Genomic DNA, 24,955 nt, shown 5'->3' with positions numbered 1-24,955 from the left:
GTAAGCAATTATGGTCATTTAAATTGCTTTCCCTTCAACCTGTGGAGGATATTTTTTCCTTGCTGTGGAGTTTTTTGCATTCCCGGTTGGAAATGATTTCGTTATGATCTAGAGCGACAAAAAAAAAGCCGGAAATAAAATACAGACATGTTTTATCGCACTGAATGGGACTATTTTTTCACTCGAGCTGGAAATGTGTAGCTTGGGTGTCGTTTCGTCTGTAGATCGATAGCTGACGGCTATAAAATTTATCCCAATGACCCTTAGGTCAATTGACGGAACGTGTGCGAAAGCTATCGAAGGCGAAGCGGTTTATTGCTGCCGCATTAGTAGCATTTTCAATGATTGATAGCAACCTAGGCACTTTGCCTGTGAGCGGGAGCACTAACCGCCTTGCTTGAGGCGTTTTTCAATTCTTCGAGGATATAAATGCACATTGTTATGTATTGTTCAAACTCCCTCCAGAGCCGATAACTAACTAACTCAATTCAACTTTCGCCTTTCAATTGATTCGTTTCGATAACGTTGAAAAACTGACTCGGTAGTACAACCGCATAAAGTCGCCTCATTCACTCCCTGCGGCAGCCGCAACCGTGTTCCACTGGTAGGCATTGACAGTGAAAAACTCATTAAACAATCTGCCTCCTTGCGCGACTGACTGACAAGAAGGCGTCAGCTGGCAGGCTGAACACAGAGGGCTATTAGCTTTCTCGAAGCTTTACATCAATCTAATTAACGGAAGCTTGTCACAGCAGGGTAATTTTAAATTCACCTTTAAACACTCACTGTCAGGTGTAATGCGCATCGGTTTTGGGGACCGTTCTTTCACCCCTAGTTGTGGGAATGCTAACATCACCCACCTACATAACAGCTTCGGTTTCCCATCGCATCCTTGGAAGATTGTTTGAAACGAGCGGGCACTGTACCATTGGGAGCACGTTTTCACAGCAAATGGCATATCAGAGATACGGCAGTAGCCCGGTAAACGACAGCAAATCCTACCACTCTCTCACATGTTCTCGTTCGTGCGGCACAAAGCCGTCGTCGGAGCGGTTTTGTATTTCAATTAAGTAATGAACCTTCCCAAACCCGGTGGTGGGATCGCGTGTGATGGTGGCCACAACATATGAGGTGACATCTTAACTCAGGGACACGATGGAACAAGGTTGATGGGATCCTTTTGTTGTGCATGACAGTGCAGCTTGAGTGCAAATTGAGCTCGTAATGATGTTTTTGAAGGAGAGAAAGCGTTTATAAATTCGATTCTATTAGCTAGGAAAGTCCTGTTGGAAAGTAATTGATGTAACATTGATTTTTTCATTCATCAATATGATTTTATTGTCTGAATTTTAAGTGAAACGAATTACTGCATTGTTAATTTACCAAACTGTCTGAATTGTCGTACAGAGTAGCAAATGTCGATAAACATGAAAATCATATTGACTTATCAACTAAAATTTGAGTAAATATCATCATTTGTAGTCACCGAAAAGTTTTTTTTTTTATTTTGGAAGCGCATCCACAATTAGAGATTCACATTAGAATCGAACTTACAACCAGCGCTGTTATACACGTAGCGCTTGGCGCGACGCTAACTTACCCCTGCACTGGATGTACGCTAAAACCTGAACTGTTTCGTCCGCGTCAAGTAGGGACGCTCAATTTTGAGCGAATCTAGTGTTCAACTGAGCTTATGATGTATTAACACCGGTCCATTGAAAACAACAAATCAAAAGAATATGTTTTTATTGCCATAAACCTGTCGAAGGGAAGTTATTACTAAATCATAAGAAAATAGCAATAGCACTTTCATGCATTGCAAGCATTCCCACGCATTGAAAATTTAATCTTTTACAGCTCATTTAGCATCTCCATTCAGTAGTACCATCATCGGAACGCAGCATCCTTTTCACGACCGTTCCCTTGAAAAGCGGTGGCCGGTGAAAGCACAATTTCAAGTGGACCGATTTACACACACACAAAAGAATTCCGTGTGACGTAGAAGGAGCATCATCTGCTACAAACCCACTATTGGTCGCGTGGCTACCGAAGGGGGAAGAGAATTATCACAAAAATACACACAAACACACACACACACACACACCCACACAAATACTTTTAGGTCCATTGTAAGCCTGATGCGGCCGAACGGATGGAAGCACAATCATAATAATAATGGTCCACCGGCCGCCACTTCAATGCACTTGGCCGTGGTCGCGTTCTGGTTACAGTCCGGGTGTCGTAGGCCTCTGTCTCTCTCGCTCTCTCCCCGGTCCAGGGGACAAACGACGTCACACGCCGGGTATTGGTGTGTGTGTAGAAAGCGAAACGGATCGCGCTGAGGCAGCAATAAATGTGCCCGGCTTGACAAGAAGAGTGTTCAATAAATTGAGAGGAAATAAAGCGGAATGGGAAAAAGAAAGGAAGCCGAGGAGAAGGAGAGTGCCTAGTACTAAGCGAGGTGGAGGCAAAAACCAACCTGATCGTTTGAACAAATGACCAATTTATAGATACACAGCCGCCCGTCTTCGTGGGCGATTGCGCATGGGGTACGAAGGAGCGAGATGGAAATTCTTTTACTTTCCATTGAAGTGAAATAGGAATTGGTAGAAAAGCGACATCTTCAACCATTCATGCGCGACAGTTTTTACCCGCCGAAGCGTTGCTGCTGCCGATGGCAATTGGTACTTTTCCATCACACGACGGTTCAATGTAGCTAAGTGATTGAAATATTCGTTGGGAAGAAGGCCACAGCCAAGTGGGGAGACACAAGAAGGTTATGACAATTTTCCAATCGATAGCCAAAATACTAACCCACACCTAACAGGGAGTTTTGTTTCTAGGAAAAAGCAAAACCGTTTTCCTTCGAGCGTTTACTTTGTCCTCCAGCGAGGATACACAATTTTCCTACGCATCGAAGAGGTCAACGTGTTGCGCTCCCCCGGGCAAGGACGCAAGGGGTGCAATATTCGTGTCGTCCATTGGGTAGCGTTTTTTTCTGTCTTCCGTTCCATTCCTTTTGATTGGGGGGAAAAAGAAGCTTCCATTTTGTGCACCAAAGCACACACCACAGGCCAGACTCTTCCAAGAAATGGCGTACGGAGCGAGCTAACGAGATTCGGTTGATTGGCAGCAAATGACCGATGTCATCAGCCCCTGCGTGTGCTGTGCACAGTTTTTTCCTCAATGCTACCAGGATTTGCCGTTTAATCTTTCAGTTCTAATGCACCATCGTCCGCTATCAACGGACGAATGGAACATTCTTTCCATCACTTATCCTTATCCGCAACGAGTGGAGTATATGAAGTGTTTAATTACTTCAGCAAAAGCCCACCAGTCGTTTTACTCGAAACTGAAATCAACGCCACCGTGCAAAGCCGCGGACTGCGGAAAGATTTTTCCTCACTTGCTCTGGGGTAAAGTTTCGTGGCTTTATTGCTTAACTTTTTGCCATTTTCTTGGCGCTGGCGTTAAAGGTCAGCTCGTTATTCTCTTTTCCTGCCGCCCTCCCTGTCAATAATGGGGGAGGGAAAATCCTTGAAATAAAAGAGTGAGTGAGGACTCCCCTACTATCGTCTTGATTGTCTTGACGAAGTGGTGCTTCCGTGCAGAATGCCGGTGAAAGGAAAAACTGACAAGGGTGTCTCTTTCTCGCGGGCCCTCTGTGTCTCAAGCTCCGAGCTGGCTGGTGTGAATTTGTTGCAGGATGGAAAATTTAATTGACCTTTCAATTATCTTGCCCGCGCAATCGAGCTTTCGCTGGGTCGTGATTTGATTGTGATTTCTTGTTCAGCTTTTTTTACGTAAAGGTTAGTGCGGATTTGCATGCGATAACAGTTTGAAGTGATTGTGTCGATATTTAGCTGTATTTTAAAGCCTATTAGAGTTATTTCACTACTTTTTTCCAATCTGTTATTACTTTGACAAAGCGTATTTCCGACGCTTTGTGACCCTTTCCTATTGGTTTTCGTTGTTTGCCAAGGGCACCGACGCCGACGGCCAATTCGATTAGTCGAACACGTGAAAAGCCTCGCGAGTGCTGAATCATTTTCAATTTACTCTAATTGAGTCGAGTGAATGGATCGAGTCGAGCAGCAAACGTCGAGTGTTGTCACCCACGTATGGTAGTAGGTTGCTTTTGCGCCACGTTATTTGCCATAGTTGATATTTGGGACGAATGTGTGTGTGTTTTTTTATTCATTTTTCCTCAAAAACTCCACCATATTCGTTGGTGTGCTGCTTCAGAATGGATCCCCTTGCTCCACGAGCAAAAAAAAAACGGATCCTCAAACATTTATTTGATTCTGAAGCAGTGCATCCCGCACAACCGAGGTGGATGAAAACTTCGCAACAACAATAAGCCAGTCAGGAGGCCTGTATATGTGTGTGTGTGTAAGCAATCCTTGTTTTTCCAACCAAACTGCGAAAAGGCACAAGCGCACAACCTTTTGAATAGTGTAAACAAAGAATGTTTTCTCTCATCTCGTAAAAAAGGTCATGGAAAACCTTGAAAGTCGTCGCGTAATAATCGTTCAGTAGCGTCTGGGCACACACACAGCTACACAATTCTGGAACGCAATATGTTGTGCTGCGTGCGCGCTCTGGTAATTCATTTCCCACAGTCCAGAAACCTTGGGAAGAAGCAAGCGGAGGAAGTCTCGCAGTAAAGTGGAGATGTGTCGAGCGTCTTGTTTGGTGCCACTTCTGCGAGTGCCGAGACAAGTTTTTCACGTCCGGTGGGACAAATGTATCATTGCATCTGCACATCGTATGTGCAGCGGGCACCTGAAGCCGGATGCAGCCGGTGTGTAAGGATGCGATACTCTGCACAATGCTTTGCACACATGTCCGGGCAAGTTTCTCCGACAGCGGGCGACGAATGTACCTCGAAGCCAAGCAGCTAAAAACGAAGGAAAAATATGCTCTTAAGGTTTTTTTTCACAATCCCGTTCTTCCCCACTAATGTTCTTCATTCCCCTTGCAGCGATCCTTTTCTTTGGGGGCTGTGTGTCGAGTGTCTGGGCAGAAATTTTCTTTATTATCTCTTTGAAAAGATTTCAGCATGAAAATGGACACCTTTAGTTGTCGGTCGCGGGTGGTATAAATGTCCGTGGAAAGTCGTCGGAAAGAAAAATAAATCAAATAGAGGAAAACTTGGAGCTGTGGAGTAAGAAAGTTGAAACAGCCCCGCGTGTGCTTATCGAAATGGAAAATAATCATTTTGAAAAATCTTGTTTTCCCCCTTTTTCTTCCCCCGTTAGGTGTGTGATCGGCGCACGTGGAGCGATGTGAAAGGAATTAAATTACAATCATTTTATCCGCCACCAGCCAGCCGGGTCAGCGAGCAGTGTGCTACGCTCTTTCTTTTATGATTCTTTTGCTTTTGATGTGAAACAACTTTAACCTCGGGTCGGTGTTAAGCGCATGGAACCGATGGAACCAAGAAGAGTTTAATACTGTTAAATTTTTAATTTTGTCAGTGCCAGGGGGGGGAGGTAGTGAAAAGCGGTGAAGGCCCCCGCTATGCTATGCCGGAAGCACCAAGTTATGCTTTAGATGCTATGTGGAACAGTTTCAACAACAAAAAACGGCCAAATTTAGGACGTTTTCCCCCGTAGTTTATGGTTTTTCCCCATATGTGTGCGGAGTGTCAAGACCGGCACTGATGCTCGCGACATAAAATGCATTAGAGTGCAACGCTGGCCGGAAGCATTTAGATGAAAGAAAAGAGAGAGAGATAGAGGGAACGAGACAGTGACAACGAGCCAACGTGGCAGAAGTATGTTGGACGCATGCATGATGGATCGGACGAATGCTGCATCGTTCTTTTTTTTGGCGAACGTCCAAACACGGTTTGAACTATTTTGTCTTTCATCTTTTGCCGTGGGTGGTGGTGCAGTTGCATATGTTTCGATGTGGTTTCTAGCGGCCCATATGTTAGCCCCGAAACTCGTGCAAATGCGGCATGATAAATGGTGCCCGGCGTACTGTGAGTTGTTTATTGTTGTGCTGTGCTGTGTTTAGGTGTTGCTGTGGGTTGCAACGGGCGCATGATCAGTGCTTTATGTTTTTTTCAATTTTTTTTTTAAGTGAGAAAATGGGTTTAATCGCTTTCTGGGCTTTTTGCTCACTTTTAGTTGGGACATCTGTGTTTGAATTTGAATGAAAAATGCCCAATTAATTTATAGAAGTGATTGATGATGTGTCACTTCATGTAAAAAAATATATATTTTTCATAGTTGAATAATTTAAAGTCCTACACATTAATCGTTCAATCTGGAAGATTTTCTGAAATCGAAAACTTATGAAATCGTAAAAAAATTTTTTTGCATATTATTTAATAATATTCTTAATAACTGTACTTTTTGAGAATTTCTTATATAATAACGCAATCATTTGTCTGCTGTGATAAGCTTATTAGTTTGAAGTAACATAAGCATTAACTGGGAAATTAAATCTAATTACAGGGGTTTCCAGGGGTCCTCATAGCTGTGGGACACTTCCTTGACTCTTTCCTACTGGAAGTGAACTTCATATGTTGGAAATTGGACTCTATGGCACCCTTTTTGGACAGGCTCCTTGGAAATTCCTACTAGATTTGTCCGACAAGGGTGCTACAGAGCCCAATTCCCATTACATTAAGTTCATTTCACGGTAGAAAGAGTTCATTAAGTGTCCCACGGCTATGAGAACTCGTGGAAAACCCTGTATGTTGACCATGAACTTTAAATTCGATTAGCGTTAAATTGATCACTGATAACGTTCTGCTAAATTGAACTTTAACTCTAATGCGCACCATAATAATCCCGAAATGGCTTTAACATTGCAAAACACACGCACATACACAAATGATCCAATTTGCTAAGCATGCAAAATCTCGGTGCAAACAAAACAGCCAAATCGTAGAACGATTCGCGAGGAAAATAAAGCCATCTCAAGAGCTTTCCTGTAAGCAGAAATGGGGAAGCCTTTGACTCGCACCCACCGTACTACCGAAATCCAAAATCGATAACGCAAAGCTCTCTCGTCAAGTCGTTAGGTTTTAATACCCATTGCCCATTAGCTGCTGCCGAAGCTTCCGTTTGTTTTTATCATCAGCAACATCATCATTATCATTAACCGGCTCAAATGGTCTAATCGGCTTCGCAGTGACTTAATGTGTCTTTGGCAAGCGGATAATGTGTCTTTTTAGCCTGTGCGCTGCCAAACGAGATACACGATTTGCCCGTTTTATTTCTTTCCGTTGGTTTTGTTTCACCTCTTTGCCTCAGCGTCGATTAACGGCTCCGTACTCCGGTCGGAATAGACTTCTAAATCCGGTTAAGCGATCACGCTATCAGTGGCGTGATTTTGGTTTGTTTCGTTCGCTCTGAACGGGTCGTCTGTGCTGTTTCTCTGTTCTCTTGAGCGATAAGCGAACCTCATGTGCCAAAATTTAATTGGTGATAACCGGATTCAAGCATTAATTTTTCATTTCGTTTCTTCTTGTTATGTCGCCGTACTTGAAGCTTGATTGCGATTAGCGTTTTGGAAGGCGATGAACTAGAAACACGTGTTGTAGTTGCATTGCCGCTTACTATCAAGCTGTCTGTGACTTTGAACTAAAAGGCGCCAGCAAAGCGGTTTATTGCGCAGTGATCACTATTTAATAAACCAATTAAGGTCTTAGGAAAACTACAATTTAATCATACATGAAACTCTTTCTTTAGAGACATGTCCACATTATAACTACTGACTGCTTTTTAACTGCAATATCCGGAGAAACAATATCGATAACTCTTGTCCTACAAAAAGACGCTCCTCTTGCACGCTAACGATAACCTGCCCTTACCCAAATTGACTTTTATCTTGCTATATCGTTACAATAACGAATCAATCCCGGAAGCATGCCACCCCACGTACCCGTTGGCTTGATACCACCATCCTCGCTTGCTCGGCAAACTGTCTTCAAGATGGCATGCTTTGGTGCTCTCCTTTCCAGTTGTATTTCCGATTACAATTATGATAGCGCTGCCAACTGTCGGTTTTATCGATGGTGAAGGTAGCAGATATTGCTTGCTGATTACATCTATACCTTATTTAATCGAATTGCGCTGCCGGAGTTGGATTACGTTTGAAGTAACGAAACAATACCAGTCAGGTAAATGGTAATGAAGCAATGTTTTTTCAATAATTTTTGTCTTCAATATCAATTCAATATAATAATATCTCGAATGTTTAGACTTGTTTTGAGCTCTATCTTTGGTTTTGTCTATTTCACATAAAACAATCAATTTAATCGTTTTAATTAGTGCAATTCTAAGTTTAAAAATGTTGCTTCTAAGTAGGTTTTTTATGTAAAGAACATTGTCTTGAAGTAATCATGAATTTAAGTGTCCAGTCAATTAGTCTTTTTAATGGATCTCTGTAATAAAATTCTTTTCTTTTAATTTTATTGTATTTTGTTTTCTTTTTTTTGTATTTATTTTTAAAAGCGTCCTAAATCTGCCTGCTAAAAACAAACAAACAGGAAAAAACTGAGCTTAAGAGATCCTTGACTGAGACTCTTCAATTTGACGTAAACGTCCTACGCGAACATGCCGGCCTATACAGGCTTTGCCGACTTTATGCAGTACCCAGCAACCGGATAGTCAGTCTTTAATACGGGAGGACGATCCATTCTAGGATTGAACCCACGACGGACACGTTTTTAAGTAGGTCGAGTTGGCGACTGTACCACGGGGCCACGCGATATCGATACAGGATCTGTCTTTATGTCAGAATAAAAAAGGCAGAAGAAGGCCTGCTTCAAGTTAGTAATGTTGTCAAGATCTGTTCCAGGATTGGTACAGCTTCTGAATCATTTACAAAAGCGATATGCAAACGAATCAATGTCAGATCTGTTGCAGGATTGGCATGGATTCAGTTAAAGTACTGATATGGATGCCAGGATCGGTATAGGATCAGATCCAAAAATCGAGATGGAATCAGGATTAGTTGCAGAACCGGTATGGTGTCAGGATCAGTTCCAGACCCGCGTAGGTTTAAAATCAACTCCAAGACCTGGAATCAGTTTCAGTACTAGTACGGGTTATGGGAAAGTTCCTTGAACTAATTTGTCTTCATATGTCTCTTGAATTTAATATGCTCCCTGGAAATTGCGTTGTCTTCAATAAACCTTTGTGCGCATCCTAATAACTCCACAATTGAATAATTGAATAATCTCGGAGGAACCCTTTTTTCATCTACTCTTCAATTATTTTGTGGTAGTTTATTGCTAAAAAATCAAAGTCACGGTATTTAATAATCAATCTCTATTATCCGTGTCTGCACAAACCCTCCAGCATACACTGTACTGAGAGTAATTTTAATTATGCTCCATACACCAACAGTTGTAACTAATCAAACGTGCATGCCTTAAATGTAAAGCATCCGTTCATTTGTTCGTTTATTTCTCGTCTCGTTATTGCATAAAGTAGCTATTTTTCTGCAAACCACTTCCATTTGCCGATGACATAAGCCTCGGTGCAGTGAAGTGCTGTGCAATAAAAGACCCTTCCCTTTCCGTACCTGTCGAATTTTCACCCTTTTATCCATTCATTCATGATGCAGCGCTCGCGTGCAAACCTGGTGAATGATACATGCGTTTGCATTTGCTATCGGTCTCTTAGCTATCGTTGTCCATTTACTACTGCACAGCTCGGCGCCACCTTTCCACCAAGTCATCAATGCATCCATCACATTCATTACGAGATGCACCTGCGCATCAGCTGCAATGAGGAAGCGAGAAGATTGCACATCATGTGCACGGACAGTACTGCAGTGCCTTTTCCTCCATTTTGTCCATTTGCGGCCCCGCTCTTTGCGCCAGTTGTGGATCATTGTTGTTTTCATCGCCCCATCACCTTTGCTTAGCTGTTTTGTTTCGTATTTCTTGTTCACCAAGTTGCTCTGTTGAATTACAGTTTCGTACGTAGTGCTCGCAAATTTCTTCTCCATTGCTCTCTCTCGCTCGTTTCGTGTTACTGTGAGTTTTTTTGCTCTTTTTTTCATTTGCCGTTTTCTCTCATTTTCATGTGTGTTTCGTGATTGTTTTTTTTTTCTACTTCTTTCTGTTTTATTATGCTTGTCCCGTCCCGTTGCAAGCTCGATTAGCGGTATGTTTTATACCTAACTTCCTCTTTCTTCGCTTTCTTCGCGTTTATTGTGTAATGAATGAGCAAAAAAAAATGGCAAAGCGGTTTTTTGTGTTTTCTTTTGCACACCCGGTCTTAATGTTGCTTTGACATGGTTGGGTCATTCAACCGATGGAGTGCTAAAGCCTGATGGTGTGCACATATGAAGAAAGGCTTTCTTGATTATCATTTAAAGCGAATATTTTGTTACCTTTACAAGCGGTTTAGATTCAATAGCAATGATTATGGCTGTTGGATATGAATTTGCTGTTGTTTTCCTTTTCATCAGTTGTGAATTTTAATGAAAACGTATAAGAAATGATAATATGTTGTCTACCTACGCGAATAAATACAACTAAAATGAGTTGTTTCACAACAATTTCGTCAATTTCTCCTGTTGACTTTGTCTCTATAACATAATTTTACATATCTTCATACTATATCCATCCGGACAGTTTTGCTCCATTTTCATTTCCATCACATCCATCGGTTCAACACTTAATTCGATTTAATGAAACGTCATTCCACTACCTTACGGTAGGTCACAAAATGGGACGTTTCCCAGTCGTCCAGCTAAATTCCTTTAATCAGTCCCGGTGGGAAACGCCAGCCGGCTGTCCTACTTCTTTGCCGTCTTGGCAGTGAGCCCCATCAAGCCCCAAGCAACGTTCCGCACTTGTCACCTTTTGTATCCCACGTGGTGGCATGTCTGCTGGAAGGCAATATTCTACTCCTTGTTCCGGGTAGGCATGGGTGGAACATCCTGCCAACCTTAAGCCTAAGGACAGCACGTGCATAATCCAGTGTGTCGCTAGGAGCTTTCCGAACTGGGAGGCGTAATAAACCATACATGAGCCGCTGGACGCTTCCTTTCTGCCCTCATAAGTCGTTGTCCGTGTCTCCCTTATATCCTTGCGAGTAATGGCTTCTGCCAGTGAGTGGGTGCCTAGTGACACTAAGCATACCATAAATTTCGGTACGAACCAGAATGAACTGTGTGGTGGTTGGGCTTTTAGAGTGCCACCAACCGTGCAATATCGTCCAATCGGCCGAATAAATCTGACATTTTATTCCCTGTTGGCCTTTCTGATGCGCTCAACAAGTAAATCTCCCGCTCTTGTTCTCTCTTTTTTTCGCTTTGCCTTATGCTTACTGTGCTGGAACCAAAGCGCCATTCTACACAAGATGGGAAAATTGGGGAACCGTGCGAAGCGCTCATCATCCTCCAATCTGTGGTCAGTGAACGGAAATTGAAATGGTGTGGAGACACGCACCAAACTGGGCTGGTGGTGGGGTGGTGCTGTTGCCTCTACTCTACGCCATCCACATCAATTTAAGGGCGAGCGACGGTCCACTCACAGCCCATGTTATTGCGCCCGACCACAACAATCATTGCACATTATTGTTGCGTGTGACATTTTTGGGGTCAACATTGATTTCCACCTACGGCTCTTCCCATTTCGACGATCTAGCCAACGCTGTTGGGGGAAATTTGCAACCAATCTTGTTTTTCGGTGTGGCATTCCTGTCAATGGAATAATGACGCGCGTGTGTGCCGTGCGGTTTTGACGAACCGCCTTGGGGTGAATTGGGGTGTGCCCTTATCCAACACACAACCCACCCTCTTTGCTAACCACCGAGCTCGGGAGCATTACTTCATTTTTCGGAAAATTGCTGGAGCTGCCAAAGGTACGAAAAATGTGTATGTGTGTGCTTGCTGCTGCTGCTGCTGGTGGTTTGATAAATTGAACCGGCGTTTCGTGGAAAATCCATTCCCAGTACCTTGATAGGGGAAGATTGTGGTGGGTTTGTGTCCTCCTTCGGCATGGGAAATTTCTCCTTTCCTTGTAGCTTAGTCGAACGAAGAGGACAGAGCCTGGTGCTGCTGGAGCAATTGTTCCAGGGATTTAGTGGAGCTTTCTATCTTCCAAATTGTCGTCGACGATGGACGCACGGGATCAGCCCGTATAGATCCTCGACCGTATGACGTTTGACGCTTGAGGATGGTTGAGATGGATGCTGAACAAGATACTAGTTGAAGGATGGATTTTAATTTAAGTTGCAGACAGTTTTCTATTAAAAGGGATTGTACCATTGTCAACCAATCGTATTGAAGGACTAATTCTCTGCACAATCGTATTTACTATCGCGACGGATGAAATGTGGAGTCTCATCATATGACACGGTTCAATCTCATTTCTCAATTATATCACTATTTACTTGTATTGTCTTCCTTTTATTTAATAATTAAATTATTCCAATTGCTCTTTTGTGAATTTCGTTTTGATTGAATTTATTAAATGTCATCAAAATGATTCGCGGTAAACGTTTCTGAAGTCTGTACTTTACTCCAAAACAAAAACAGCAACGACATGCTATTAATTAACTTTAGCTTTCACTGTCAATATGCCTCAGCTCTCCAACCTCCAGGGGATTGCTTCCGTTGTGTGTCATTTTGCAAAACAATCATTCATCAACCTCTGTGGCTCTGTCATTCATAGTCGCCATAAATAAAGGGAGGAAATAAAAGTCTAATTAATTAATGAAAACACTCTACATTGGAGGACCGGTACATTTCCCTCGTCATTACATCCTTTGGCTGGTTGCAAAACAAAAGGGAAGCAAAAAAACACGGTAAATTGGACCAATGTTAGGCAATTTAGGGCAAGCGTAAAATGTAAACCACACCAATTTCATTGTCGATTAGCTGCTGCCTTTCATGCTGCCCGTCCGAATGTGTCGAATGCCGGAAGTGAAAAGTAGGTGCAAATAGCGCGCAAAAAAGGCACCGTAGGTATATCAAGAAAAAAAACAACTCTTCGCTTTCTCAGGTTTGCTAAAAAACTGTAAATGAGAACAGAAACGAAGACGGGAAAAGAAATACTTCTAGTGTGTCCAGTATGCCCACAGACATCCCTTTGGCTTTTTACCTTCTTAGGTGCGCTTTTGAAGCATTTTTATGTCCAGCGTCAACAGAGGTATGACGGCGCGAAACTTCATCAAACAGCACTGCGATGACTGTCCGAAAGCGATAATAAAATAAAAATCCCCAGGAAACCCTACAGGGTTTTGATAAAGTCAAAAATACACCGCAGCGCCCGGGCCGGGACTTGTTCCGAGGATTTGTGTCTGGCGATCTCCTGGCCGAAAGCGGATCATGATAAACGATTCCATTTCTTTTTTTTGTGTGTATTTTGGTGTGCACATTTTATCCGAATCAGAGTCCACCCAAAGCCAGACGGTGAAACGAGCTACTAACTGCTGTTACACCCCAGGACACCGTGCCCTTAATGATGTCCAAGCGCCTGTTGGTGTCCTTGGTTTTGTGACTTTCCTGCTGGCGCTTCAGCAAGTTGTCTGGCTGGTGGGATTTTGGAGAGATGCAAGCGGTGCTGGATGAAGAAATGACAACATACTGGGAGCTTTCCTAAGCTCCCCTACCCGACCGGACTCATGTAAAATGTAACCGGATCGCTGGCTCAATTAAATTTTACAACGCACAATGCAGCGCCACGCTTTGTGCGGGAAATTCTGTTGTTGCAACAACAAACACGCCCGGTTGTGTCTCTCTGTGCAGTGTCGAATTAATTGCTTACCCGTATCGCTTTTCAGATGGGTGGAACAAATGTTTAAAATGTCCGAAATCTGATAACGTGACAGTGGTGGGATTAAATTACTCCGGCAACTATAATATGGAAATTGAAAGCGTTCGTGCGTGCTGGAAAGCAAAGGAAAATTCTAGAATTGAATTTGTGTTATTCCCGCATTTCATTCCAAGCAACCCTTTCAATGTCATCTAGGCAGAGCGATTACACTTACGTGACAAGAACACAAACAAACAGCACATGTGTATGACACGTCCGCAATCGAATGAAGTTTATTTTTTATTCATAAAATCACTCTCAATAATGGGCTCCCCTCTATTGCCGCCCTGTGCGCCGCTATCAGTTGGTCCGTCGATGGGGAACGAGTTAATGGAACACGACAAGGGGGGGCTATCCTTTCCTTTTTCCGGCTGTTGGCACACATCAACCGAATTGTCATCTACGATTGATTTCGGTATTTCGAAGAACGCATTTCGTATGCTGGTGCTGCCGTCCACTTTGAAAAAATGGCCCTTTCTTCCTTCCGATGTGCAGGAACAGGTGGGACACGGGTAGGAAAGGCGTAGAAGATACATCATTCCCACACTTCCTGCTGCTTCCTCACTCGTCACTATTGGCAACAAATGTCCTTTCAATTTATTATGCATTTGTCGTCGGTGTAAAAGCGTGCTGACACACAACTGCAGAAGAAGAGGTGGCGTTGGTCAACACTCAATCTTGCTTCCGCCGGTATAATGCATAATGCGCAATCACATAAGTTTGCATGGCTGTCGAATACCGGATGTGTTGTTTTAAGCAGGTCGATGGAAGAGGGTTTTTATTGCGAACATGTCGTCGCATTTCATAATAGTGGTCGATACAGATACAGGCAAAACTCCGGAGTAGACTCCGCCCAGCATTATCATTTATCATTATTATTCAGAATCGTCTGGAGCCGTCTGGAATCGCGTGGAGTCGTCCGGAATCGGAGTCGTCCGGAGTCGTCCTTCAAACCAAACTACTGTATACGAAGTGCACACGCAAAGTGAAAAACAAAAAATACAACGAAAGGAAATGCCTCATCACAAGCAAATTGCACGTCATGATCCAGTTGCCTCTAACAGACTCCGGACGACTCCTGACAATCCTGGACGACCCCGAACAACCCTTGAAGACTTCGAACAACTCCGGACGACTCCGGGCGGCTTCGAATGACTCCAGACGTTTCTGAACGACTCCGGACATCTCCGTACTACTCCGTGCGATTCCATACGACTCCATACGACTACCACTCCGGACGACTCCAACTCCGGACGACTCCAACTCCGGACAACTCCGAATGGCTCCAGACGTTTCTGAACAACTCTGGACGACTCTGATTCTGAACGACTCCGGACGACTCCAACTCCGAAGGACTCCGGACGACTCCAACTCCGAACGATTTCAACTCCGGACGATTTCAACTCCGGACAACTTCAACTCCGGACGACTTCAACTCCGGACGAATCCATCTCCGGACGACTCCAACTCCGGACGACTCCAACTCCGGACAACTCCAACTCCAGACGACTCCAACTCCAGACGACTCCGAATGGCTCCAGACGTTTCTGAACAACTCCGGACGACTCTGATTCTGAACGACTCTGAACGACTCCAACTCCGGACGACTCCAACTCCGGACAACTTCAACTCCGGACGAATCCAACTCCGGACGAATCCAACTCCGGACGACTCCAACTCCGAACGACTCCAACTCCGGACGACTCCAACTCCGGACAACTTCAACTCCGGACGACTTCAACTTCGGACGAATCCAACTCCGGACGACTCCAACTCCGGACGACTTCAACTCCGGACGAATCCAACTCCGGACGACTCCAACTCCGGACGACTCCAACTCCGGACAACTCCAACTCCAGACGACTCCAACTCCGGACGACTCCGAATGGCTCCAGACGTTTCTGAACAACTCCGGACGACTCTGATTCTGAACGACTCCGAACGACTCCAACTCCGGACGACTCCAACTCCGGACAACTTCAACTCCGGACGACTTCAACTCCGGACGATTCCAACTCCGGACGACTCCAACTCCGAACGACTCCAACTCCGGACGACTCCAACTCCGGACAACTTCAACTCCGGACGACTTCAATTTCGGACGAATCCAACTCCGGACGACTCCAACTCCGGACGACTTCAACTCCGGACGAATCCAACTCCGGACGACTCCAACTCCGGACGACTCCGAATGGCTCCAGACGTTTCTGAACAACTCCGGACGACTCTGATTCTGAACGACTCCGAACGACTCCAACTCCGGACGACTCCAACTCCGGACAACTTCAACTCCGGACGACTTCAACTCCGGACGAATCCAACTCCGGACGACTCCAACTCCGGACGACTCCGAATGGCTCCAGACGTTTCTGAACAACTCCGGACGACTCTGATTCTGAACGACTCCGAACGACTCCAACTCCGGACGACTCCAACTCCGGACAACTTCAACTCCGGACGACTTCAACTCCGGACGAATCCAACTCCGGACGACTCCAACTCCGAACGACTCCAACTCCGGACAACTCCAACTCCGGACGTCTCCAACTCCGGACGACTCCAACTCCGGACAACTCCAACTCCAGACGACTCCAACTCCGGACGTCTCCAACTCCGGACGAATCCAACTCCGGACGACTCCAACTCCGGACGACTCCAACTCCGGACAACTCCAACTCCAGACGACTCCAACTCCGGACGACTCCGAATGGCTCCAGACGTTTCTGAACAACTCCGGACGACTCTGATTCTGAACGACTCCGAACGACTCCAACTCCGGACGACTCCAACTCCGGACAACTTCAACTCCGGACGACTTCAACTCCGGACGAATCCAACTCCGGACGACTCCAACTCCGAACGACTCCAACTCCGGACGACTCCAACTCCGGACAACTTCAACTCCGGACGACTTCAACTTCGGACGAATCCAACTCCGGACGACTCCAACTCCGGACGACTTCAACTCCGGACGAATCCAACTCCGGACGACTCCAACTCCGGACGACTTCAACTCCGGACAACTCCAACTCCAGACGACTCCAACTCCGGACGTCTCCAACTCCGGACGACTCCAACTCCGGACGACTCCAACTCCGGACGACTTCAACTCCGGACGTCTCCAACTCGGGACGTCTCCAACTCCGGACGACTCCAACTCCGGACGACTCCGAATGGCTCCAGACGACTTTGATTCTGAACGACTCCGGACGACTCCAACTCATGACGACTCCAACTCCGGACGACTCCAACTCCGGACGACTCCAACTCCGGACGACTCCGACTCCGGGTGGAACTAATGGTTCCCGCTTAACCGGAGTTGGAATCGAACTAACAGCAGTCGTAGTAGGATCGGAGTCGTGGAAGCGCTCCAGGGAGCACATCACTATTCCATTATCAAAATGCATATCGAAAGGTGGTGCCTTGCCGCGTTGGGTGTACATTGTAAATTGCCGACGTGTGCTCTATCAGTATCGGTCGATGTTTCCGAAACGTTCAGTGTAAAGTGCAATTGCATTTAATGTTTAAGTAAAAAAAACTATTTGTTTATGCACTAAGCAATCTATGGGAAAGCGTTTGTAGGCTGTACTAAATTCTCTTTGAAACATGGAGCCTAAGCGACTCCAAAGAGAATATTTAGATCAAAATGAATGCTTTGTTTTTGTCATAATGGTCACCTTGAAACCCTTTGCAATATGTTTACCAATCTATCATCATAGTACAAAAGCTCTCCCTTATCTCTACTTTTAAGCAAATCACCACCTTTAATGCGAGTGACAGTGTGCCCTACCCACCGATTACACACTCTCTCCCATAACCCGAGTCCTGTTTCCCGCTGTTCCACTGACCATAGCACGCCATTTGACACCCGTTGGCGCCAACACAATACGACCGTGGCGTGAATCAACGGATGCGTCGGGCTCGATAGCGCGCACACACACCGGCAGGCAGGCAGCAGCAAATTGCTAACCTGAGGGAAAATTATAACCTTTTCCCCTTTGGGTGAATCGATCGAGTGCGCCACTGTGCTAGCTGTTGTCGTTGTGTGGAAAACTTTGTTGTCTTGTTGCCTTCCAAGCGGAGGGTTAGAGAGATGTTTGTCCAATCGGTTCTTTCTTGCCGGTGGAAAGGAAGCTCACCACCGGATACAGTTGCCATTGGTTGCGGGTGTTGCGGGGATATTTTCCAAGACATGTCAAGGTTTCAAGATCAGCTATTCCGTATCACGGTTTGATAAAAAGTTTCCTGGGAATGCTGGCCAGCTGTGTAAGCCACACGCAGCAGCCGGATGCGACGAGAGTACAAAAAGAAGTTTGTTTTTCCGCACCGCACAGAGGAGGTACGGATACTTTTTGCCGAAGCAGCAGCAGCGTTACAAGATTGGATCTGCTTCGTGGAAGGTTACACTGTTTGAGTGGGTTTGGGATTTTGTGCGAGTGATTTCGATGCACCCAAACCCAATTCACAATTTGGTTGTTTTTTCAAGAGTGTACGATCACTGGAAAGGGGAAAATGGGTTTTCCAATTCCAATTGCTATCATTTTTCAAAACACAATTTTGAAGTAATCTCTTGTTTCAACAAGGTGTGTACCGCGGGATGAAATGTAATCAAGATTCAAATAGCAAAACCTTCAAAAATACGACAAAACCTTGATGAGAGGAAATTTGAACTTCGTAGAAATGGAACAGCGTGTTCGAAGAATGATTTATAAAAATAGGATAGAGCATTCTGCAGTATTTATGAGACTATTTAATATCCCATCTAAGCGAGAATTCAAACAAATCATTCTTTTCTCCAACCATTGCTTAGATTGCTTCCGTGTTTTCATAAAATTGTCAATAAAAAATAAGACAAAAGTCTACTTTTATCTAAGAATTTTTAAAAATAATCGTTAAATCCTTTTACAGGCTTTTACAAATTACTTTGGAATGTGCATATAATTGGTACACCATTGATACACCAAGCAAATACACCATTTGACAGCTGTTGAAAAACATCCTTTTGGCGATGAATAATCACATTCGAAAGTGACTTGGAAAACCCTGTAATGATTACAGGGTTTCCAAGTCAGTTTCGAATGTCAAATGGTGTATTTGCTTCAAAATGAAATTTCAGTTTTTCTTCTTCTTCTTCTTTTTTGTTAAGTCCTCCTATAATGGAATTGTCAGCATAATCAGAGGCTTGGCTATATGCTAGAGCAGGCTTGTATTTGACAGCCTATATCTCTTTATCTTTCTAACTTTGCTTTGGTTCGGTCTCGTTTACGTCACTAATTTGAGGTATCACAACATTTCAGTTTTTACACATGATTTTCAACACATAACAAATAACTGTCAAACTCAATCCAGCTTAAGACATGTTGAACATCATGCTGGGAAAATTAAAAATTATGAAGATGGAAAAGAAATATCAAATTGATGTGGATTAATATCCTGCACACGGTGAATAACAACGATTACATTCGAAATTGACTTGGAAAACACTGTATAAATGTTAATTTCGTCAGCATGATTTTCAACACGTCTCAAGCTGGATTGAGTTTGACAGTTCTTTGTGATGTGTTGAAAATCATGTGTAATAACTGAAATTTCATTTTGAAGCAAATGTACCATTTAACAGCTGTTGAAAAACATCAACAGGATTTCTGGGATCTGGTAGTTTTGGCTCGCTTTCTGAACTATTTCGCACTATTTCCTATTGCTGATTATTTCCACACTTGCGTCTTTCTACTCGGCAACGGCGAAATTATGCTTTAAGAAAATCGTTTAGTAAATTATATACTAAATTTCATGTCCTTTCATTATTTCGTTTTGTTTTTTTTTATGGCAATATTTGACGTTCAGATTCTGAATGGTGCCAGCTTTATCACCAGCGCACCAAACCAGTAGCACTTTCTGTCGAAAACCTTATAAATTTGGTAAAGAATAAGCAAGCGAACGAGAGCTGATTACTAGAAACAGGCTTTTCTGCCGCTTATGCTTCAATGAACCTCAAAATTGCTCCCCTTTCCCTGTGTGTAATATAAAGCTCTCCTTTGAACGGGGAACGCTTCCATGGAAAAGGATTTGCGTTTTGAATCGGTGCACGGGCATCGGATTGCAATACCCGATACGGCAATTTGTCCTAATTCATCACAACGCCATTGGTTTCCTTCCGGGGCAATCTGGGCCGCGGCGGGCTCTAAACAACGCGGCTTGTTGTGGCATACTGCCGGCGAAGAAATGCAATCACAATCACAGCAGCGCCAATGCCCCCGGATGTGACCTTTCTCTGCCGGGGGGTGTGAGGGCACGGGTTACCTTGAAACAAAGTTACACGTGCCACACGTGTCAGGTGTGTAGGATGGTTAATCTACTCCTTCTGCATCGGCGGCAGGATTGCGTGCCAGCCATCTTCGGTTTCAAGCGTATCGGAACGACAGCAACGACCGGGAAGAGTAGTGTACACGTTGTCACTGATTTATCGCAAGCGCAAGCCTTGAAACCCGCGCTCAGAGATAGATTGCGAACGATAAAAGCGAAAGGATACTGCTTGTGGTTCTAGTAGGGTTGAATTCTCATACATCAAATCGAAACACAGGAAGGAGGTAAATGTTTCTACCTCAAAACCCAAGAACCATTCCTCGTGCCCTGTCGACCGCTCGGAAATCCTTCGAATCGTACGTAACCTTTAACCTTTTTCGGCAACCAAGACTCTCTTATCGCGGGCGCGTTGGTGTTGGAAGGTGCCATTGAGTAATGTGGCAAGGTGATTTGGTTTCTGCGCTTCAGCGACCAGAGTGCGTGACATGGCCGTGTGTCCTTATCGATTCTCCCCCGCTTTTACGATCGCGTTCAACCCGCCCCGGCAACACGGGTTTTGCGTTGAAAACGTAAATTTCATGCTAGCCGAAGGATACTAATGTTCTATACCTTTCTCTTTCTCTCTCTCTCCTTCCGACACAGGTACATTCCGACCCGGCTGTGGGGCTTTAGCGGACACATCCAGACAATCATTCACAGTATCGTGGGGCGCGTCAAATGTCCGTGGCCGCTGGGCGAACGGGTCTACCTAGCGCTGACGGACGGGTCCACGCTAACGTACGATCTTTACCAGCCGCTAATTACGACGGTCGAAGGTAGGTGGCAGTTCCATATCCAGATCAAGCCACCCCTGTGTGCACGCAATGGGTTAATGGGCTTTCCCGCAAAAATGACGCTTCATTAATGCAATGTGCATGTTTCCTTCCCTTCTTTTTTTTGCAAATACACAGACGACATTACCGTGGCCATCTGTCCGGGCATCGGCAACTCGTCTGAGTCGGTGTACATCCGCACGTTCGTGCACTACGCCCAGTGCCACGGGTACCGGTGTGCGGTGCTGAATCATATCGGCGTCCTCGACAGCGTGCAGGTGACATCGAGCCGAATCTTCACCTACGGTAAGCAAGCGCAATTGTGAGCAATGAAGAACGAACGCTAACTGCTTTCACCCCATGCAGGCCACACGGACGACTACTCGGCGATGATAAACAGCCTGCTGAAGAAGTACCCGACGACGAACATCGTCTCGGTTGGCTTTTCGCTCGGCGGCAACCTCATCTCCAAGTATCTCGGCGAGGCGAAGCGGCCGGCCAACATCATCGGTGGCGTCTCGATCTGCCAGGGCTACAATGCGGTGGTGTAAGTGTAATCCTCTCCTCCCTCCGAAGGATTTGTAATGCATGTTTTTTTGCTTCTTCTCATTCGGTGCACCTTCCAGTGCCACCCAGTGGCTGCTGAAGTGGCAAAACTTCCACCGGTTCTACCTGTACGTGCTGACGGAGAACGTGAAGAGCATCATCATGAAGCACCGGCACGTACTGCTGTCGGACGACATCAAGCAGCGGTATCAGCTGAACGAGCGCGACATTGCCGCGGCCGCCACGCTGCCCGAGCTGGACGAGGCGTACACGCGCCGGGTGCACCAGTTCCCGACGGTGAAGGACATGTACAGCTGGAGCTCGTCGCTCAACTATCTCGCTAACATCCAGCGCCCGATGGTGTTTGTGAACGCGCGGGACGATCCGCTCGTGCCGGACAATTTGCTCGAACCGGTCAAACAGTTTGCCTGTAAGTAATGGGGTGGGGGGTTTGTTTTTTGGGTTGTTTGCTTTGCTCTTCGCCACGAATCTGAAAAACAACGATTTCTTCCTCTGCATTTGCTAGCTGCCCACAACCAAACGATGTACGTCGAGCTGGCGAACGGTGGCCACCTCGGCTTCTACGAGGGTGGGCTGGTCTACCCGAACCCGGTCACCTGGCTCGACCGGGCGGTCGTGTCACTGATCGGCGGTATCGTGATGTCGCACAACGATTTGCTGGTGGCGAAGCGGACGGCCTCCTCCTCGATGGTGATTTAAGATTCGCTAGCACCATTCCCTTCGTTCGGTGCCGGTGCCGGCGGCCCAGCCCAGCTGCTCGACTACGGTAGGGCCCGGTGGGGGCTGCTGTTTGCCGTCCTGCCCTCAGCTGCGCCCTCGGTGCGCGGTGTCACTGTGGCCGTGCTGAAGCTGCTCCTCTCGCTGTTCGTCTCGAAGCCGCGGGTCGAATTTACAGCCGATACACCGACGTAAACTACTCGCGAACGAGCAAACATCGGTGAAAACGGGGCGTCTAATGAGCGTACGGCGGGGCCAACTGGTGCATGCCGGGATGGTATACACGAATGGGAATGGTCGAACGAATGGATACAAATTACCGCAAAAATGGCTTCTGAAGCAATAGGAAGCACAGAGCACAAATTATTATACCTACTAAACCAACCAACCACCTTAAAGCAGCATCATATCCCGCGTGGTGTGGTTGGGAATGGAATTGAGAGGGCGCTGCGTGTGTGTGGGTGTGTGTGTGTGTGCATGAAAGCATTAACTTCAACAATACAAGCAGTATATCCAGCGCGCATTAACGTTACAGCAGGAGGAAGGAGCGCTCTTGTGTTCTGCTGGCGCTGGCACACGGGATGCGCGGGATACACCACGTCCCGGTTTTCGAATATATATACACTATATACTATACTGCTCATATTTCCCCATTTAACCCCGCCCTAGGGTATAACTAGTTAAGATAAGTACCACTCCCCCCATTTACTCTCTGTCCAGTGTGTGCATCGCTCTGTTTGTTTAATTTTCTTGATCCCCCTACATCTTACACGTGCTTATTTTTGTTTTCTCGTCCATCGTGGATGTCAATATCGCGCTAATGCTAAAATATCTCTAGATGATGAAACACGTGCACACATGCACTCTTCTACGTTTTAATCGCGACATACAGATCGATGCCTCCAAACGTGTGTCCTGCTGCGAGTATTAACGCTAAATATGTTTTAACGCAAAAGTGCAGGGAAAGAGAGGCTCACTACTCTGCGTGTGTGTGTGTGTATGTGTGTTCTTGTATTTAATCGATGTGTACTCCTCATAATTGCGCACACAATACGCGCACACTTTGCGCAGCATGGTATGGGGTGGTGCATACGCCAAGAGACACGGGACGAAATGATGATTAATCATGAACAAGTGTAACAACGTTTGCTTAAACGTTTTCGGAATTCCGAAGCAAAAGTATAAAAAAACACCAACATGTGTTTGTTGCGGTGTGTGTGTGCGTATGTGCAGCACACAAGGAGCCGAGTGAGGGAGTGCCGCATGGCTGGCGATCCCAATTTTTACTCTAGGAGGATAGCTCGTAAAATAATATATTGTATATTGTGATAGATGTTATTTAAAAAAAAACAAAACAAAATTGCTGTTGCAACATTCAAAAAGAGAAAAGCAAAGTAAAGCGTTTCCCGGCGAAAAACACAAAGGATAAACTAAAGTTATCAAAAATAAGGTCAGATAAGGGGAAGAGAAAAAGCAGCCAAAAACGTGCTTGCCGGTAACGTTGAGTGCGCGGCGCATTTGCGTAGTCAGCTTTGTTTTTGTGCTATTGTTGCCTGTTGTGTAGGTAATGCAGTTTTTTTGTGTTTTAACGTCCACACTTTTAGGGATCACCAAATAGTGCGTAGGGTCAGCGGCGCAAGAAGATGCAAATTTCGCTAGGAATCGGGAACGGTTTCATCATCATCACGCGTACTTAGGGTGTGTGTTTTTGGTGCATTATTGCGCAAGGTTTCTGCTTGTAGTCGAACCCCCCGCCGAATAAGCTGAAGGTGATATGATGGCAAGCTAAATCACTGACTGATTGCTTAGAGTTTGAGAAGAAGTGGTGGTGCGTGTGTGTTTGTAATCCTCTTTAGGCATGTTATTCCTAAGAAAAATTGCTAGTTTCTCCTCCATGCGTACGTACTGCTCAAAAACTGCTTCTGAATGAACGAATTTCTCGATTAAATTATTGATTAGTTAACTGCGACGAAAAGGGTGAAGCGAAGCGTGAAACAATAACAACAGGGCAGAGTACGGAACAACATTCCACAATACCCAACCAAAATCGAAGCAAAAAAAAATATTATCATATGGATTTTTACCCAGATTTCATCTCCAAACTGCCTTTTTATGGACGAGAGAAGATATCCCCTCGACGTTTATATCAACTCCTTCCGCGCTCTTGTGTGAGTTTTTCGAAGCTACTATTGTGCTTACTTACGTGAAAAGTGTTTTACGCTGCACTTACCTTACGATAGTATACGGCGTAAATAGCGGCCGTAAGCGAAAAGGTGTGAGGTGGGGTGTATTTTCGTACAATAAACATAGACAGACAGACGACTTGTTGAAATGTTTGTTATAGGCAAGGGAAAGCGAAAATAGGCGCAAGGTGCGTGACAACAAATACAGGACAAAAATTAAACCGAAGATCGAAGTTTTACCCCCCCCATTGGCTCTAGAGCGTGCGGTTGGACATTTTGGATCGATATAGCACTCGTGCCCGCGTGTTCCAGTGGGACAGTACGATCGGGGACGAAGCAAAAAATGGTGGCAACAAAGCTGGAACTGCTCTTACTGAATAAAATATTGATTGTGTAAACGTGGCGATTACTTTTGAGAAATGGAAAGAAATATTGTTTAATTTTTTTATTGTGTAGGCCAGTCGTCGAAGCACTTCAGAAGCAATCGTGTTGTTATTTACTAAAGTATTTACTAAATTTACAGTTGTACTAAAAACGATACATTAAGGTTTTATGTAGTGATCAAGAATAGAGAG

At 45.1% G+C, this 24,955-nt stretch overlaps 1 protein-coding gene across 1 annotated transcript in view; it reads left to right on the top strand.

The window, feature by feature from the left end:
• Nucleotides 1-24,778, top strand: part of LOC120956511 (abhydrolase domain-containing protein 2) — a 33,314-nt gene extending 8,536 nt beyond the window's left edge. Inside the window, exons 2-6 of the mRNA XM_040378013.2 lie at nt 20,744-20,916; nt 21,052-21,219; nt 21,280-21,460; nt 21,540-21,889; nt 21,986-24,778. Coding sequence (XP_040233947.1) covers nt 20,744-20,916; nt 21,052-21,219; nt 21,280-21,460; nt 21,540-21,889; nt 21,986-22,179 — 1,066 coding nt within the window. The 3' untranslated portion in view covers nt 22,180-24,778. The remainder of the gene's footprint in view (nt 1-20,743; nt 20,917-21,051; nt 21,220-21,279; nt 21,461-21,539; nt 21,890-21,985) is intronic.
• Nucleotides 24,779-24,955: the final 177 nt, after the last annotated feature.

The sequence above is a fragment of the Anopheles coluzzii genome, chromosome 3, assembly GCF_943734685.1.
Source record: "Anopheles coluzzii chromosome 3, AcolN3, whole genome shotgun sequence".
Lineage (NCBI taxonomy): Eukaryota > Metazoa > Arthropoda > Insecta > Diptera > Culicidae > Anopheles > Anopheles coluzzii.
Note: the sequence above shows the minus strand (reverse complement) of the source record. Positions and strands in the feature narration are given on the sequence as shown.